This window comes from Theobroma cacao, chromosome 3, assembly GCF_000208745.1.
Source record: "Theobroma cacao cultivar B97-61/B2 chromosome 3, Criollo_cocoa_genome_V2, whole genome shotgun sequence".
In the NCBI taxonomy this organism is placed as follows: Eukaryota; Viridiplantae; Streptophyta; class Magnoliopsida; order Malvales; family Malvaceae; genus Theobroma; species Theobroma cacao.
This window is the reverse complement of record NC_030852.1, coordinates 12,614,675-12,629,087: the sequence shown is the minus strand read 5'-3', so window position 1 is coordinate 12,629,087 and position 14,413 is coordinate 12,614,675. Positions and strand designations below refer to the sequence as shown.

The window sequence follows — 14,413 nt, the reverse complement described above, 5'->3', positions numbered from 1 at the left end:
GAGAGAAGGGTGTGTTAACAGAAAGAATATCTTTTCCACATCATTTCTGTCCCTTTAAATCAGTATGTTTTACATCTTTCATCGCAGAAGACCAGTGCCAGGCACTGGTCCGGTTAAGCAGTGTCCTGTTGCATATGAAATCATGGGCCAAATCTAAGCCCCATCTCTTCTTCTAGTAAGAGATTCTCAAAATTATCAGGCCCCATTTAGCATTCAGTTTGGGATCACTAATGTTTCTCAGTACCACAAACATAACGCCAAAAACACATCCAGTTTTGGCTCAAAGTAATATTAGGAGTGAACACACCTCAACCGCAACCAAAAAGCAAAGCAGGTATTTACTACTTTTGAGTTCTGAAAGTTCAATTTGGGGTTGAAAAGGTTAAAAACCCCAGTTAATTTTGAGCACTATGTCCTTTCTAGACATTTTATCTCATCATGGGATTTCACTTATTGTGTTCAAACAATCAAATTGTTAGTGAAGAAAAAAAGAAAAATACTTTCACACCTCAGTTTTGAATGCAAATTCTTGCTCCAAATTTTGCACAACACTTTACTGCATCTACTACACCATGCCTTAGTCCGATAAAATTTTCTATTTCAATTGTTAAAGGCATGCAAAAGACATCCCCTATTAGCTACCCCTCGCATTAAAAATAAGCCATCCCATTACTCATCAGCAGCATTAATTTGCCCTCACACTTTCTCCCTCTAATTTCTTCATCAGGGAACTAGAATGGCTTTATTCTGACTTGTTATTGCCTTAATTTGTACCACCCACAATCTCTCATGGTAATATTAGCACGCATGTATACTTCAACATTCCATTCACATAACCTCATTCCCTCACTTAGCACAATAATAAAGCTCCAAAAGCAGAACACATTCACTAATTAAAAAGTTTGTAAGGAATTCTTATCTACAAACATAACTGATATCATCTACTTTTAACAACACTTTATATCACATGTTTTTAACTAAAACAAGCACCCTGCCCATAAAGAAAGAGGAAAAAGGAGTAAATAGAAGTAAAAGGTCTAAAGAGGCCAGCACCATTTAAGAATTCGATATAGCATGCTTGATGTTAAAAAGATCAAAAAAAGTCTGTAACAAAAAATTCAATATCTTGTAGAATCCATATGTTAGATCAAAGCAAATAATACAAGTAAATCCAAATTGCTGCAAAAGACAATACCCAATTGCTAGCCTTAAGATAATGAGGCCAACTAGAGAAGAAAAGGTCTTAAAAGAATATGTAATCGTAGTAATTAAGAAAGCAATAAGAAGAAAAACGAAAATGAACTGACCTTCTGCACAGACAACAAGAAGAAAAACAATGGGTCTATAAAAACTGCCATCAAGCATGAAATGACAAAAAATTGGTTCCATTGCTGAACAACTTTAGCATGAGGATTCATAACTCCGGGAACATAAGAACTCAGAAAAGACATCAATCTCCTAGCCCAACCTTTGGCATCCCCATAGAGAACATTATGGAACTGCAAATGAACAAAAATAAAGCTGCATGGTTATGATGGTATTTGGAACAAATAATTGGATGTCATAAAGACTTGATTGGTTCATGTTTCAATATCTTGTTTCTTGTATCTTCAAGCAAAAATCTCTCAGGATTACACTCTTACAAATATATGGATACAACTTATAGTACATTTGCTTTAAAAAAAAAAAAAACTTACAGTACGTTTTCTGGTCATATAAGAAAAAAAGTGGCATTATTTGTAGAAGGGGCAAAGCGAAATGGAGGCAGCCAGGGGTACCTTTCTCCAAAGATTTTAATAAAAATGCAACACATACATGCATATATATAAGATAATGATTTCAGAGTAAGAAAAATCTAGCGGTAATAACTTAACAGGTAAAGTCTTAAACTTTTTGTCATTAACCAAATTTGAGTACCCATTTAATAATTTTATTGTTTCTAACAATGTAAATTAAATGAAAAGGTATATTTTGATCAATCTAAATGTTATTCTTCCATTCAGCATCATACTAATAATTATAGTCACGTACGTAATTATTCGTGTTTTAGTACTTTTTCTAATTATAGATTTACAATTTTAAATGTGAATTTTTGAATATATAAAACTCAAAGTATAAATGATTGAATTGTGTTTTTCTTTAATTTATAAGTGATTTAATAATATTGGAATTAATAATATAGAGTATTTCAACATTTTCTTAATTGTAACAACTCAATATGACTACAACTCTCTTATCAAAACAGATTTGCTGAGTAAGTTTCTTTTTAAGCATTTCAAGAAAAATTTTAATTTGATTTATTTCATCTGAGAAAACTAGTAGTTGCTCAAATTAAAAAGTCGCTATTCCTAAGCAAAAAAGTAATAAGAGAAATTTCTCTTAACGATTCTCAACCAAGAAAGAAGTAAAAGGGTATTAGGAGTTTATAGTTAAATAAATTAATTTAAATAAGATTAATGTGTAATTTAATAATATCAAAATTATACAGCATAATTCAGAAATACCTTCAAATTTGATGCCTTTGTAAATTTCCTTTAGAACATTTTGAGAGAATTTTAATTTGGTTATTTAATCGAAGAAAAATTGAAATTATTAAAATTAAAAATTGGACCTTTCTAAGGAAAAAAGTGATAAGAAGTCAAACTAAATGAAAACTATCTTAACCATTCTCTGCCAAGGAAAAAAGCGGAATAGAACTATAAGTTTGTAACCAATTAAAATTTAATTTTGAGAAGATTAATGTTAAGTCAATAATATTAAAAAAAATTTAGAAACTAACAATTTAGGAATATATCAAATTTGATGTTCGTTTACACTAAGACAAATGTTTTACTAATATCTGTGCTTTTATGTGTATAATAAACAAATAAATAGAGACCATACATCATGCATAGCAGCTTTTATGACCTCTTATTCTTAATAAAGTGAGACTTTTACCCTTTAAAAAAAGCACCATTATGTATCGAATATTTTAAAGTAAGGCTGATGGGAAAACTATTAGCATATATTATAACTTTTACTGTTATCATAATCTACAAGTTTATAATACATAAAAACATTTTAGTATAAGAGATATTCATGCAAGATCCAAACCTAAGACCTTCACTCAAACCTCCACCCGCCCTACCACTTGAGCCAAACCCATATGGTGACTAACTATTTTTTTCATTAATGCTCTTTGGTATATTCTAGCTATTCAGTATTCATGAAATCTTCAATTATTTATCTCAAAAAGGACACCCCATCAGTTAGAACTTTAAACTCCAACTTGAAGGTCTCATGTTTGAAATCTAGGGTGCAAGGATTGGCGTTTATGAGATGAAAGGGGATTACTTTTATTCTGTAGCCCAAAATCTAATGGATCTTCATATATATCAAAAAATATATTAGAACCCAAGGATTGAGTTTATATAGTTGTTCAGTTAATTTTTGTTATTTTTAAATATCATAATTTAAGTGGTAAAATATAACCTAATTAAAACAAAAATATAACCAAAGTAATTACCTTCTGATAATTTGATAAGTTTACAAAATAATTTCTAGATGAAAGAATTGTCTTGTCCAATAGATTAACTCAAAACTTTTGATACATTTTATTTAAAAAATATATATTGATACTTATTAAAAAGGCATAAGATCTAAAGAAGCCCTTGAATTATTTCAAGAAAATTCAAATAAGTCTTTACTCTTTAACAAGTAGAATTCTGACTAACAACAGTTAGTCAACTGTTAGTCATAAGACTTTATTTGATCCAAATAAAAGTATAATGACTTAAAATTATTTTATGCCACGTCGTGCCGACATTGCATGTTGACATATCATAGTGGATGATAACATGGCATGGTAATGTGGCATGATGACATGCCCACATGACATTTTCACACTCCACATCAATACCACATCATATAAAAATGACAAGTGACGTTTTGACTAATGATAGTTAGTCAATTGTTAGTCATAAGGGCCTATTTGACTCAAAAATAAAAAAATAGGACTTGATTGAATGCAATAGAAGAATAAGAGCTTATTTGAATTTTTTTGAATAGTTCAAGGGCTTTTTAAAGTATTATCTTTATTGAAAAAATTAAATACAAAATAAGAAAAAATGTGTCTGCCATGTATCGATCATTTCTGTGGCTTCTACGTGTTCAATTTCACTTTGTCTCTCACTTTTTTCCCCTCTCTTTTTAAGCAAGTTGGATGAGAGTATGCTCAACATATAAGCATTGGTGTGATGCTAACCTTTTCTGAGCAACACCATGCATACTATGTTATGATTATAGATAGTCCTACTAAACCTCCCCATCACTAAAAAGGTCTTAGGCCAAAGAGCCCACCTACTGCAATAAAGTAATACCTTAAGGCATTCCCACTTCCCTTATCACCATAATGGTGTGTACTTTTAAAAATTAATAAATAACAAAATCACTACCACTCACAATGAACTGATTTTAGAGGGTGCAATTGAAGGTAGAGCTGCATTGTATAAATGGTGGACAACACCCAAACAAGTAAAACATTTCACTAAAATCAATAATCAAACTTGTCATCGGTATAAAAGCAAAATAAACTTCTAGTAGCATGATCATAGTTTATTTCTTTCATTAGGGATATTGGAGACCCGGATAGTCTCAGCAGCAAGCAGCTGGCTTTTAAAACTTGATTAAACTTGTGAAGGCAAAAAAAATGGAGCACTTAAAACTAAAGGATGTACAACAAATATAACAGATACAATAATATCCCTGAAAAAGTGGAAGAGAGAAAAATCTAGATATAAAATTGGTGTAGACCACAAACGATATTGATGGAAAAACATATCCTATTTTAAGCTACTTCATATACAAGCTTCTCGAATACAGTTCTTTTCTTCTCTCTTTTGGGGGCCAGGGGGTCATTAAAGTGCAATTGCTTGATTCTTGACCAGGTTTTCTAGGAGAATATGAGTTAATGAGGAAAAGGCATCCATTCGAAATGCCCAAACTGTTGAAAACAACAAATCTCAAAATCTCATATCTTGAATAAAATGGAAAATACAGGCAGATTTATTAGCAGAGCTAAACACTAACAAATGTTTCTCACATTTTGTTTATATGCTTGAATTTTTTAGTCCTTTGGGCCAAATCCACTCAAAGATATAGTCCATCTAGAGATAGTAAAAGCGGTCGCCGGTCCTTGTACCGAGAATATAGAACTAAATGGTAAGTCTAAAAATCTTAAAAATTACTACATGAGCAGATGGTTGTTTCATACCAAAAAAAAAGGATGGACATCCCCAATCTAAAAATTGCAGCACCAGAGACTATATAATGACGAGAGGTTCATGTGAAGATAACTGCAGTTTCAAACAAGCTTTTCCATACAATCAAAAGAAAAAAAGAGGTGTTTTCCATCTTGTGCACATAATCCAGTAATCATAGCATCCTTGACGGACACATAAATTATATTCACTTGTAAGAACTTCATGTTATGAGTTCCATAGGTGTGCTGACACACAAATTAGCTACTCTGAGCTAAAATCCTAGTCAAAGGACAGAAAACAGACTAGAAGACTTAAAAACAAGTTACCTCTCATGAATGAAGCTATATGCACTCCAAAGCATATAAGACAACTTAACAAGAAATAAATTGACAACCATCTATGAAAGTCAGTTGGTACCAACAACACTATTTTGAGTGGAGAAAAATACCTTGGTATCAAAGATTCCTGAAGCTTTTGAGTTTTTCTCTTGATCTGCTTTGAAATTGTAATATGTTGGGCAAGTTGTGCAGTAAGGATCATTGCACATTCCTAGTTGTCCAGACCTCAGTAAATGTTCATTTTTGCCAACATAGTTGTTATCTGACCAATCTTTTTCATCCACTCCATTAAAAGAAGGAAATTTTTCTGCCTTAGACTCCACCATTTTATGGCCTGCTACACTTTGATTTGGATGAAAAGAATTTTCAGGCTTACGGCTAATATATAGCGGACCACTCATCTGTATAAATGGTATTTTTCTTTCATTCCTCAAGGGGCCAGTATGTCCGACAAGATTAGTACTTTCATAGGACTCTATAGAGTTCATTGGGATAGAAATTGAAGCACTCTGAGTCCTAGAAAACAATGCCTGAAACTGAGAATCCTGATTATTTTCTGATGGTTGAGGATGAATATCTGACAGCATTGGAACCTCATCTTTATCATAACATGCCATGTCTCATATATTAGATCTACAAAGGAAACATAAACAGTCAGCTTAGTTAGCTGCACGTGCTGCTATATATTTAGTTTGGCTCAAAAAAAGGGGGTGGGAGGGTAGACAAAAAAATTAGCCCAGCATATTTAAAGATAAATTCAAGAGCATAAAGGAAAATAACTCTGTTCCTAGTCTTCTAGATTTAAACAATGAAGAGATCATCCAGTTAGCCAGCATCACTTTGATTTTAATTTATAAAGAGACATCATCCAGATGCTCGATTATCTATGATAAAAAAAGCAGCAGGTAAAATTACAGTGGGGCAATACTGATGGTCAATAAGTTTTTGTACAGTGTTCACTGTTAGAGTCCATCAACCCAACTAAATATGTCCTGAAATAAATCTGAACTTATCATAAGGTTACAGTTTCTACTTATTCTATATAGATATTCTATTCCTTGGCACCATACCCTCTCTATTGTGGTTCACCTGCTATTTCAGTTCACACAGAAACAACTACTTCCTTCCTCTTCTCCCTTTTTCCCTCCTTTGATTTGACAAAGAAAGGCTTATAACCTAAACCACCAATTTGGCTGTGAAATGCATATTCACCTTTTTTATCCAAAACAATTGCTACTTTTACACTCTTATTATAACCACAAAGAAGATTATTTCTCTCCTAAATCTAATGGGAAAAGACCCTTATCTCCTTAATTAGTTATCCAGGATTTAGAAATAAGTCCAAGAAACTACGATCTCTGAATAGATTTGAGCCAAACTATTTTTCTTCAAAACATACGGCCAGACGCAAATAATAACCACCAATGATAGGAAATGAGAGAACATATAACTAGTCCTCGCCATCCTGCTATTATCTTCGTAGGTGTAGATACTTTTGACTTAATTATTTAGACATTATATCAATTATAACAAACTTTTCTCAAAATGCATTTTCCAGTATGCATACAATTGGACATCAAAGTAGGTCAGCTGCTCTGATAGAAAGGAGATTATACATAAAAGCCAAATTTAATTTCAAAGTTCATTTTTCAGAATGAACTTTCTGTAACTTGGTACTACTCCAAGAGGTACACAGCTTCTACGTTTATATAGGTGATAGAATTATATATGCGGGATTTCTCATGTTTGATCTCACAATTGCCATTAAATACACTGTGGAGAAGAGCAGCCAGCTCAAATCTTAGCACTTCCTCTACATAATAATTTGATTACATAACCTAATTATGTAAAGTCACAAAGGTCAGGCTTAACAAGACTGTTAAGTTCTTGGCAGAAAAAATAAAACAAGACTGTTAAGCACTGATAGATTAAATCTCACATTGATTAAATTTGATCTTGAGCACTTAAATAAAACAAGGTTCTCTCCACCTATTGTCAATTGGTATAAGGATGGATGCCTATCTCAAAAATTTAACAAAACGTTTCCTCAATATTGACTTATCAGTTGTTCCATAAATGCACTCTTTTCATATCTTTCGTGTTCAATTAACTAGAAAAACAAATAATTGAAGCTGCCAAGGCTTGACATCTTCGGAGTTAAAGTTGCAAATGCTCACAATTCAATTGGGAATTAATTAAATGTCTTAATATCATGTATAAAAAAGTCTGGACCCCCCTAACCTATCAGTTTTCTTTTAAACCATGTTCTTGCTGGAGGCCCAATGCCACTGCCAGGTCTAATGAAATCTAACAAAAATCCTCTGCTTTTATAAGACAACTCCACCTGTCTCTGCAATTTTGCTTATGATTAGCAATGCAGAATCTGTAAAGCCTTTGAATTTTGCATATCTACCTAACCCTGCTTATAAGAAATGCCATCAGTGAATGCCTTTCCCTTCTGAGCTTGCCACAAGTCCAATTGATGATACTGCTTGTTGGCATCATTTAATAACAATATTTAGTAAAAAGTAGTTGGGCCACTGCCAATTGAGGATGAAATGTGGTAAACATGTTTAAGGTGGCTTGGGCATGTGAGATAGAGGCTTGCAAATGCCACTATTAGAAGATAAGATTTGGAAGATGCTTGTGGGGAAGAAAAGAAGGGGGGTGGGGGCGGTGTGCAGAGCACATGGGAAACTATCAAAAAATATGCTTCACTCGTAATGATCAACTAAAAATATGGTCCTATCTAAATAGAGCACAATGGCATAATGTGATCCATGCAGTCAATCTCCCATTAGGAATAATGCTTTGTATTTTTTTTTTCAACTGCTTTTTGGCATCAGTTTCTTGGATTCTATCACTAATTAAAATTACAGCACATAAACTGTCAAAGCCAGTGCTTCCCCTTCCGTCACTCCTACTTCAATAATTATCGTCACCTTGCTCCAGTATATTTAATATTAATCACACTCTGAATCCCAACGCAGTTATCACATTCTTTTACATCATTAGCAGCACCAAAACAAGTCGGTAGTTTAGCTTGTCCCTTGCAACCAGAGGGTGCATTTATTACTCATTTTGAATTCTATGTTGGCTTCACTGTGCTGATTTTAATGGTAGTAAAGTACAATGGATATCAAATATCATTACTAGGTGCGAAAAATTTTGATGGCATTATGTTAGCAAGAGGTCCCTAATCAACATGAGTCAGGTGCTTCAGTAGGATAGAATGCTCAAAGAAGTCACCATTAATCAAAAGGCACCTAAAGGCTCTCCTAAACGAGACAAACTTTGTATCTCAGAACAAGCCTCTTTAACTGCCTATGGTAAAATAAGAAAGGCCTTCGTTAAAAGTTTGAAAGCCCTCTGTAGCTTCAAGAGGACCCAACGGGTAAGATCAAAAACCTACAGGCACCTCCAAAAAAGAAGCTTAAATGAAATTATGAGTGACTAATGATATACCTGTGCTAAAAAAATATTTGCTGGTAGAGGTCAAAATATCATGGAATCACCTGGAACATTCAAATTTCAGAAAACGGAAGAAAGCTCTAAGGTTGCTTGAAGGACCATCATGCTGAACTCAGTACCCTATAAGAAAGACACCTGTTGAGAAGCAAAAGGGCATCTTTGGGTCATAAAGTTCAAAAAATTATAGTCTGAAACGAGAAAAAGAAACAATGACAACATATCCCAAGAATTTAGCACTGGTTATTTTAACTTCTAAGCTACAAAACAAGGGTTCAAAATTGAATGTTTTCAAAGAGCTATTATTTTTGAATCTTCAAGATATTCATAATCAAATTGAAATCCCCTAGAGCCTAAATTGGCATATCATTTTGTAAGTTCTGAACATTATACCATCTCCAAACTTTTTGAGGCTTTTACCTAGTAATTTTGTAAAAAGGTCTTTGGTAGAGATTGCAAATTTTGGGTGTTAGCTAAACTTATGTAGGGTTGAGAAATCAAGTAGATTTTATTAAGATAGATAGTGCATTATGCTTGCATGGTAAGCTCAAACAAAGCAAGTGAAGAAACTCCCAAAAAGATGGACTTATGGAGTTATGACACAGGCACTGCATGGCTAGACGAAACCTCTATAAATCTCAAGTCCACCATTTAGTTTCTTCACTCTTTTCCTTGGTGTCATTATCATCATTCCCTATTTTAAGCATAGAAAACATAGTTTTCAAGTATTTGTGGACAGGATTAGAGCAAGTTTTGTTCTCAGGTTCAATCCAACTCAACCCCTTCGGGTCAACATATTTTTTAAGTTTCATTCTCTACCTCACATGCTACATAAGCCTACACTTTTTGAGGCTTTTTCAGCTGACAGTTGCTATGAATTCACATTCATTCCACCCAACACTTAACATTTTCCATGAAAGAGTTAGATACAAGCATGAAACGCTCAGATCAGTATTAATATCAAGCCATATGGGATATCAATAGCCTGGGATATGGAAAGGTACGTATCTAAGAATATTGGATAAACCAATTTCAAAGTGAAGCCAATGAAAATGGGATTCAACTCATTTACCACACTAAAATAGCATTGGTCTGTCTAGTTGTCGCTTTTGCAACTTGTTTTATGCTTTTTACATCCTAATAAAAGATTACTTAAAAGCAAAAGCAAATAAGTATAAAGCAAAACCATAACTGATTAAAAATGAAAAGTTTACTAAGACCGAGCACCTATTCTAACATAATTATTCTATATTATAGCAGAAGCATGCTTTTTCTCTCCAAAACAAGAAAGTAAAATTTTAATTTTTAATTGTTAAAAAATATGACTAGTATTTTGGTTTTGCATCCAAATTAACTTATGGTTCTGAGAGAAAAAGCAAGCGGTACCTAAGTGCCAAGACTAAAAGGCAGAATGAGTTATGTTTCATGGTGCATTTCAGAGACTAACAATAGCTTAGCTTAGCATATTTCTATTCCTTTATCGCACTAATGCTTTCTCGATACAACAAAATACATGAATTAAAAACGGAAGTCCAAATCTGAGAGAGAAAGAAAAACCTGCTTAAAGCTGAATTCCCTTGTAGTAAAAGAGAGATTACACCACCCTTCACCCACCGAAACTGAGACAGGAAAAGAAAAAACCAAGAAGCACTTTGATAGTTGGAATGGCTTCTTCAACTTGACAAAAAGAAACGAAATGGAGGGAGCTGTGTGTCTGAGAAAGAGAAAGCAGAAGCGCTGACTGATGGAGAGAGAGGAGAAGAAAGACTTTGAAAAGTCAGTCTTGGAAGAAAGCGAATGGGATTGGCCCACTTGCTTGGAAAAATATTGGAAAGGAGAAGAGGGACTGAGGGAGGGCCTGGCTGGCACAAACCATGCTGTGACTTTCCTTTTTCCCTTCCTCAGCCAGCCAGCCGTTGATGCTCATTTTTCTCTTGTTTTTGCTCCACTCCCCACGCCAACTCATCCATCCATAACTAATTAAGATGGCCTCTGCTCCTCTGACAGAGAGACACATTCCCCGATTCCTTCATGATACCGCCAAGTTTTTTTTTTTTTTAAACTTATTAAAATTGACAAATATTCTTATTGATTTTTTTAATAGAAAAAAGAAGCGACTCGTTTATTGCAAATTTTTATAGTAATAGAAATGGGTATTCCAATTTTTATAAATTAAATTAAGTGATTTTTTTCTTATTTTCATATTTCATGTGAATTTTAATACATGTTGGTTGATATTTACGATAAATATTCAATCCAAAACTAAAATATTAACTTAATTTAAAATTTACATAAAGTATACATTAAATTAAGAGGAATATCTAAAAACGCCTTCAAGTTTGGCCACATCGTGGCCCTTTTGGGTGACACATGACGGGCTTGAATAAATAAATAAGTCATAGTCTATCACACACAGATACACGTGTTCTACTTGATGTTAATGGGAGAGTTTCGGGGTTGATTTTGTGTTTATATTCTTTAAAAGTTGAACTTTCATTATTTTTGGACTGTCTTTGCATGTTTGGGCTTTTCTTCAATTTAGATGGGTCAGGATTTACAGCATTGCATCGGCCTTACTCTAGTAATTTTAATAGAAAAAGAACAAAGGAAGAAGAAAATAATGGAGTTAGGGAGGGAAAAAAAAGATATTTTTTTCTGTTTTTTATTTAACTAATTATTGAAATCTTTTTAGTATTTAAGTTTAAGTCTCTAAGATTTTTAATTTTACCTCATTAATGAGGTGATAGCATTTGATGAGCTGATAATGTATACCTTTTATACATTATCAATACATCAAATATTAATTCAATAAATAAACACCCAAACATGTTGTCGGTATCCATATTAATGAAAGATAAAAAAAAAAACAAAATACACTTTTGCTTTCTTCTAACAAATGACCATAAAACAAACTAAAAAACAACAATAATAAACAAAGAACACAACCTTTACAAAACAAAGAAAAGATCAAGAAATGAAGGGAAAACACATCAACGATGCAATAACCAACAAAGCACAAGACTCACTAACGAAAAGGCAAATCATATGCAAGAGACCAACCAAAAAAACATAAAAGGAAACACTAAATAAATTAAGAACAATATCTATAACATATCTAAAAGAAACACCCAAAAGGTGCTTCCAAGTTTAGCCACGTCGTCACCCCTTTTGGGTGACATGTGACGGGTTGTGGAAAGGTCCTAAGAGGAAGATATTTATTTTTCCAAATCACACTGAATATGCTTTGAGGTTTAGCGAGGCTATCATGATTCATGACCTCCACCTTTTGTCTTCTTTAGTGGCTTTGTTGTATAGATTAAAGTAGGTGATTTTTTATTTTACATCAACACTTAATTAATTTAATTTTTGAATAAAATTGCTTTGACTTAATAATGCCAATATAGAACCACTATATAGCCCCTACTATATTTCAAAAGGAGAGGAAGAAGATGATGACATGGCGTTAAATACTGATGTTGAAAGCCCAATAGAGAAGGAAATGCTAATGAGGAAAAGTCACAGCAAGTGCCAAGAGGGAGTTAAAATGATGAAGATAATATTGAGACAAATAGCTATCTATAACTTAACAAAAAAAAAAAGATAGCTATTTGTTACTTAACAAAAAAAAAAAGATAGCTATTTGTAAAAAACTGACTTAACAAGAGCAATTAGGAACTTAGTGAGTAGGGATACAATAGGAAAAAAGATTTGGTAGTTGGTAGAGATTTGAAAGGCCACTTGAATGTGAAAATTTGAAAGGTCACTTGGATGCGAACAAAAAAGAAGCTATAAGGGGTTCAAATGAGAAAATGAAATAAAAAGTACTTTGTTTGTCCCTGTTTTTTAATTATTTTAAGTGTTTGATAAAATTAACTAGGCACATCCATTACAATATGTATTATTGTATTCGTGTGCAATGCACAAGTACATTTATAGTAGACTATAACAATGCCCTTCATAAATAAAATGATTATTATAAATATTAAAATAGTACTAAAAGCATATTTTTGTAAAGGCTAAAATTTTCTTAGCCCAAAAATGTAAGGTGTTTTTGGAAATAGCGCTTCAGATAATTTTAACTATTTTTAGTCAAGAGATGAGATTTTAAGACAAAAATGCCCTTAATGAGACCTCTTCATGACGCACACTCTCATTCGCGTGCATATTGGGGAAAATAAATCTGCATAGAATTTGTTCCCTTTAATTTTGTGCAAAACATCTTTTTTTTTTTGGAGAAGCTTGTGCAAAAAAAATTATGTTGCAGGAGATGGTTTTTCTAATATTTCGAACATTACCGTAAACCAAAACTCTGTGCATATTACACGACACGTCTATTGCCCATTTTTTTATGGGTTTAGTGATTTGAATGCCACATTGATTAAGATTATGGTTTAGTGTTTTGTTGTTAAATGTGCATTACTGTATTCCGTTGAAAATGGGTTTCAAATAGTAAAAAAAGGTTGATATTAAACCAAACGAGGAACCGATCGTGATGAATTTAAAGCTTTGAGAATGATGTAAAACCAAAAATCCCTAATATGATGGTGAATTGAAAGGAGGAAGATGTGAAACCAAAGCATGAACTGGTCGCGCTACAGCAGGCCATACGTGACATAGTTGTGACACGTAAGGATTTAGAGTTTGTGACACACAATGGTGGAAATGTGTGACACGGCATGGTGAGAATGTCTTAAATGGCATGGTGAGAATCTATGACATGGCATGGTGAGAATATGTGACACGCCATGGTGAGAATATGTGACACGATTGTGACATAGCAAGGTTAATAGTTTATGACACGCTATGGAGAGAATATGTGACACGGTAGAGTGAGAATATATGACACACCCTGGAGAGAATATGTGAGACTACATAGTGAGAATATGTGACATGCTAATGTGAGAATGTGACATGCCATGGTGTGAATATGTGACACATCATGGTGAGAATATGTGACATGGCAGGGTTTAGAGTTTGTGACAAGCTATGGTGGGAATGTGTGACACGGCATGGTGAGAATGTATGACATGGCATGGTGCGAATATATGTGACATGCCATAGATGGAATATGTGACACACCATGGATGGAATATGTGACATGCCATGGCTTGAATATGTGACATGACATAAATTTAAATAGAAAAAAAGGCGGACAAATAAAGAAACTATTTGAAATTCCACGGCATGCATGTTAACTGTTGAGGTGTTTAAAAGGCCATTGCATTTTATTATATTTTCAGCATTCACAAACGGTTGTGTGAAGGAAATAAGAGAGTTTGATTCATTTGTCATTCCCAAAGGGACCAAAGTGTTCGACTTCATTTTGAGCAAAGTTAACGACATTACAACAACAATGTCAGTTCTGTG

The 14,413-nt window shown here is 33.3% G+C and overlaps 1 protein-coding gene across 5 annotated transcripts in view; it reads right to left on the bottom strand.

The window, feature by feature from the left end:
- Positions 1–11,047, bottom strand: part of LOC18587138 (probable cyclic nucleotide-gated ion channel 20, chloroplastic) — a 37,868-nt gene extending 26,821 nt beyond the window's left edge. For 2 of the 5 annotated variants that reach the window (XM_007010818.2, XM_007010825.2), the window contains exons 1-4: positions 10,604–11,041; positions 9,044–9,184; positions 5,689–6,211; positions 1,308–1,499 (exon numbers count right to left, since the gene is read on the bottom strand). In XM_007010818.2, coding sequence (XP_007010880.2) covers positions 1,308–1,499; positions 5,689–6,195 — 699 coding nt within the window. In that variant the 5' untranslated portion in view covers positions 6,196–6,211; positions 9,044–9,184; positions 10,604–11,041. Of the gene's footprint in view, positions 1–1,307; positions 1,500–5,688; positions 6,212–9,043; positions 9,185–10,603 lie in introns of all 5 variants that reach the window. The other 3 variants (XM_007010822.2, XM_007010821.2, XM_018118023.1) reach the window with 3 other exon arrangements.